The sequence below is a fragment of the Pteropus vampyrus genome, unplaced genomic scaffold (assembly GCF_000151845.1).
Source record: "Pteropus vampyrus isolate Shadow unplaced genomic scaffold, Pvam_2.0 Scaffold8, whole genome shotgun sequence".
In the NCBI taxonomy this organism is placed as follows: Eukaryota; Metazoa; Chordata; class Mammalia; order Chiroptera; family Pteropodidae; genus Pteropus; species Pteropus vampyrus.
The window spans coordinates 6,444,837-6,448,938 of NW_011888789.1; the positions used below are offsets into that span (position 1 = coordinate 6,444,837).

At 41.0% G+C, this 4,102-nt stretch overlaps 1 protein-coding gene across 2 annotated transcripts in view; it reads left to right on the top strand.

Annotated features, from left to right (window-relative positions):
- UBXN8 (UBX domain protein 8) overlaps window positions 1–3,852 on the top strand; it is a 24,547-nt gene extending 20,695 nt beyond the window's left edge. For both annotated transcript variants that reach the window (XM_011371944.2, XM_011371935.2), the window contains exon 8: window positions 3,602–3,852. In XM_011371944.2, the coding sequence (XP_011370246.1) occupies window positions 3,602–3,769 (168 nt within the window). In that variant the 3' untranslated portion in view covers window positions 3,770–3,852. The remainder of the gene's footprint in view (window positions 1–3,601) is intronic.
- The last annotated feature ends 250 nt before the right edge of the window (window positions 3,853–4,102 follow it).

The following is a 4,102-nucleotide window of genomic DNA, read 5'->3' on the forward strand; positions in this document are numbered from 1 at the left end:
AAAAATTTCCTGAAGAAGAAAGACCAAGTGTCAGGGTCAGGGTCAGGGGTATTGCTGAGCTGACCCAGAAGCTTTGAGATGTGATGCCCAGTTGGAAGAATGCACAAGAGGCAGACATGAGGATGAAACGGCAGGCACTAACTTTATTGTGTGGACCGCACTTCTGTTGGGAAGTGCAGTTCTATTGGGGAGTGCAGTCTATTGCACGTGGCACGCAGTCTTGTGCACGTTTATCCTGCTCCCCTTCTTCTCCAGGGACCGCATGGCTCTTCACATAGCAGAGTACAAAAGTGGCATTCAGCCACACATGCGTGATACAATAAGCTGAAGTATGTTTACATATTTTCTAAGTCTGGGGTCCTATTCCAAGTCACGGGCCTGGATCCCAGCCAGACTTTGGGCCAGTCAGGCGTGGCGTCCACACCAAGTAACATAAAAATATGAAAAAGATGCCTGGCCTCACTTAGAATTAGACAAGTGATAATTAAAATGGGACACCATTTTCTACCTATCAGATTGTTCAAGAGTAAAAAAAAAAATAGTACCCAGGGAGAAAAAAAAGGCGTAGATGATAGAGGCTCTGTTCATTCCCTCTGGTGACCAAATCAAAGTTGTGACAGAAACAAGGAGCAGCCTCAAGGAAAAATTGTCTGGGCTCTTGATGAACAAGCCATACAACTAGGGAGAAATCCAAGAAAGCAGCCTGCAATGGCAGAAGGTAGGACGGGGCAGGGACACAGGGCTGCGCGGTCCAGAGTGGCTGAGTGAGACGGAGGCTGTGGCAGCAGCATCTGCAGAAGCCTCTTAAAGGGGCCGCATCCACAAACGGATTTTCGCGGTTATGGACCTGCTCACTCTGAGCACCAGTGCCGATTAGGCTGTGCTCAGTGGGTACCAGGGACTAACAGGGAGACATTGTCAGAGTGAGGGCTGAGGCAAGACTCACTCTGTACAGAAGTGCTGGCAGTATCCATTGTTCCTCTGTTGAGCCCTCCCCATCCCAACACCGTCATAGCTGTGGCAGCATCAAACTGGGTAACAGATTGCTCTGCCCAGAGGAGTCCCTGAAACCCCGCCTCTCCTAACTCGTGGCCCCACCCAAGCCACATCCAGGTGTATCCTCAGCAAGTCAGATGCTCCTTGCTGAGCAGTGCCTAGATTCATACTGGAGGCAGCTGGCCTCGGTTTCCGGCATGGCCTTTTGAGGCAACTGTAAGCACAGCATCTGTGGATTGCTTGCTCAATCTTAACAGGTGGTCCCGGAGGAGAAGAGGCTTGGGCTAAATTTGGCCTGTAGCTGTACCCCTCTCAGGACTGTGCCATTGGACAGCTACTTCACAAATCCACACTAATAAGACTGGGAGACTTAGGTGCTTTGCTTAGTACATAGAAACAGACACGGAAAGGCAGCCAAAATTGGAAGATGAAGAAGCAGAAACCATATGACAGAGAAGAACAGAGATCCAGGTATAATGGAGTCAAGTAATCTAACAGATGCAGAGTTCAAAACACTGTTTATAAAGATGCTCAATGAACTTATGGGAAGTATAGATAAATTCAGTGAGAACTTCAACAAAGAGATCAAAATCATAAAAATGGAAATGGAAATTATAAAAGGGAACGAGTCTGAAATGAGGAACACATTATCTAAGATGAGAAGTATATTAAATGGAATAAACAAAGGAATAAACAAAGTGAATAAAGAAAAGGATCAAATGCCCTATCTAGAGGACGGGAAAGCCAAGGACACACAATCAGCATGGCAAGAGATGAGATGCCAAGACTATAAAAATAATTTAAGGAGCACATGGGACATTATTAAGGGTCCAAATATTCATTCGATCAGCATAACCGAAGAAAATCAAGATGTTGAACAGCTGTTTGAAGAAATAATGATGGAAAACTTCCCTAACCTGGTGAAAGAAATGGACATAAAACCCCAGGAAGTTCAGAGAATTCCAAAAATCAGGGATCCGAAGAGGCCCACAACATGGCACATCATAATTAAAATGGCAAAGCTTAAATACAAAGAAAGACTATTAAAAGCAGTAAGAGAAAAACAAATAATTACATATGAGGGAATACTCATAAGACTGGCAGCTGATTTCTCAAAAGAAACTGCAGGACAGAAGGGCCTGACAAAAAATATTCGACAGGATGAAGACCCAGGATATACAACCAAGAATAATTTATCCAGCAAAGCCATCATTTAGAGTTGAAGAACAGATAAAGAGTTTCCCAGACAAAAATAAGCTAAATGAATTTACCACCACCAAAGCATTATTACGGGAAATGGAGGGACTTCTTTAAGAAGAAAAAACATGTATCAAAAAATAAGAATAAAGAATGGTAACAACTATATTCCTATCAATAAGTACCTTAAAGGGAAAAGAATTAAGTGCTCCAACCAAAAGACAGAGTGGCTGAAAGGATAAGAAAACAAGACCCCTACATATGAAAAGGGAAGGGATGAAAAAAGATATTGCTTTGATGGACCTAGAAGGTATTTAAGTCAGACAGAGAGATAAACACTATATGATTTCACTTATATGAGGAATTTAAGGAATAAAAAGAACAAACTAATCAAAAACAGACTCACAAATATTGTGGACAGTTTGGTATCGGACAGAGGGGAAGGGGGTTTGGGGGACTGGGAGAATGAGGTGAAGGGCTAAAGAAGTACAAATTAGTAGCTGATGGATGGTCACGGGGATGGGGAGCACGACACAGGGAATGCAGTTAGCATTAATACGTTGTCTAGGTGGAGGGTCAGGGGAGGGAGGGTGCAATTGGGGGGATCATTTTATGAACTATATAGCCGTCTAACCAATGTACTGTATACTTGAAACTAAATTAAAAAAAAAAAATAGTACCCAGTTTTGCCCAGTGTGTGGGGACAACAGGAGTTCTCATTAATCGTTCATGTGAATGTAACTTAGACCTGTGTTCCTATGAAATAATTTACCAGTATATATCTTTAAAATATATAAAAATACATATTTGGGGCCATTAGTTTCATTTATGAGTATTTATTCTAAGGTCATACAACTTCCTAAAGCAACAGACCTTTCTTTGGCATACACAAAAACAGTGTTGCTTTTAGGCAATAGTAATTGAAAATTTGGACAATTACTATGAGAATATTCATGACAGGGAATGTTATGAATTCATAGGGCTGACCCACTGAAAATCATGTTATCATAAGGTAGAGTCTCTGGGGCCTGCACATGTCCTTTGTGACCAAGTTCCTGAGTGATTTTGATGTGGCTTAGATTATGATCTAAATCATTATTTTTCCCAAATGTTAACCTTTTGTTCTCAATCTTTGTATTGAATAATCTTTCCATCCCCTATGGTTGGGGCTTTCCTAATTGTTAAATGCCTCTGCTGTCTGTGGGTGCCTGTAGTCCCTAGGCCTTAAGCAAAATGTGTTAAAGGTTATTCATATCTCAAAATCCATGGCATACTATTTTTCTTTACACTCGAGAAAGTTCCTTTGAAAGGTAGGAAAGTTCTGTAAAATGGTAAAATGTCATGGTGATCCTGAGGGACATAAGAGTGTACAGTATTTGATAACTATGTGTTTTTTTTTTTATTTTAGGTCCTGTTTGACTGGATGATGAAAATTGGGTACCACACATCCCTATACAGCCTTTCTACTTCCTTTCCCAGAAGGCCTCTGGAAGTGGAGGGAGGCTGGTCATTGCAGGACATAGGAATAACTGTGGATACTATACTCAACGTGGAAGAGAAAGAGCCAAGCAACTAGTTAAGAAATGAGAACTACCTGTTCTACATAAAATCAGTTATGCCACAACCTTACAGGACAATAAAAGAATCATATTAAAATCATGCTAGACCTTGATTGAGCTCAAGGCAGTAAACACTTTAATTGCTGGTGTCCATGGGAATATATGGACACACAGGATTAGAAAAGGATTGCTCTCTGCATATAATTTTTGGAATGTGCCATTTTATACTGTATCAACTGAGAACTAGGTAAAAATGTATACTGTAAGACACTCAATAATTTCTTTTCTTCCTAGATGACATCATCTATGAAAATGACATCATTTGTTGAAAAACAGTCATATGACTATAG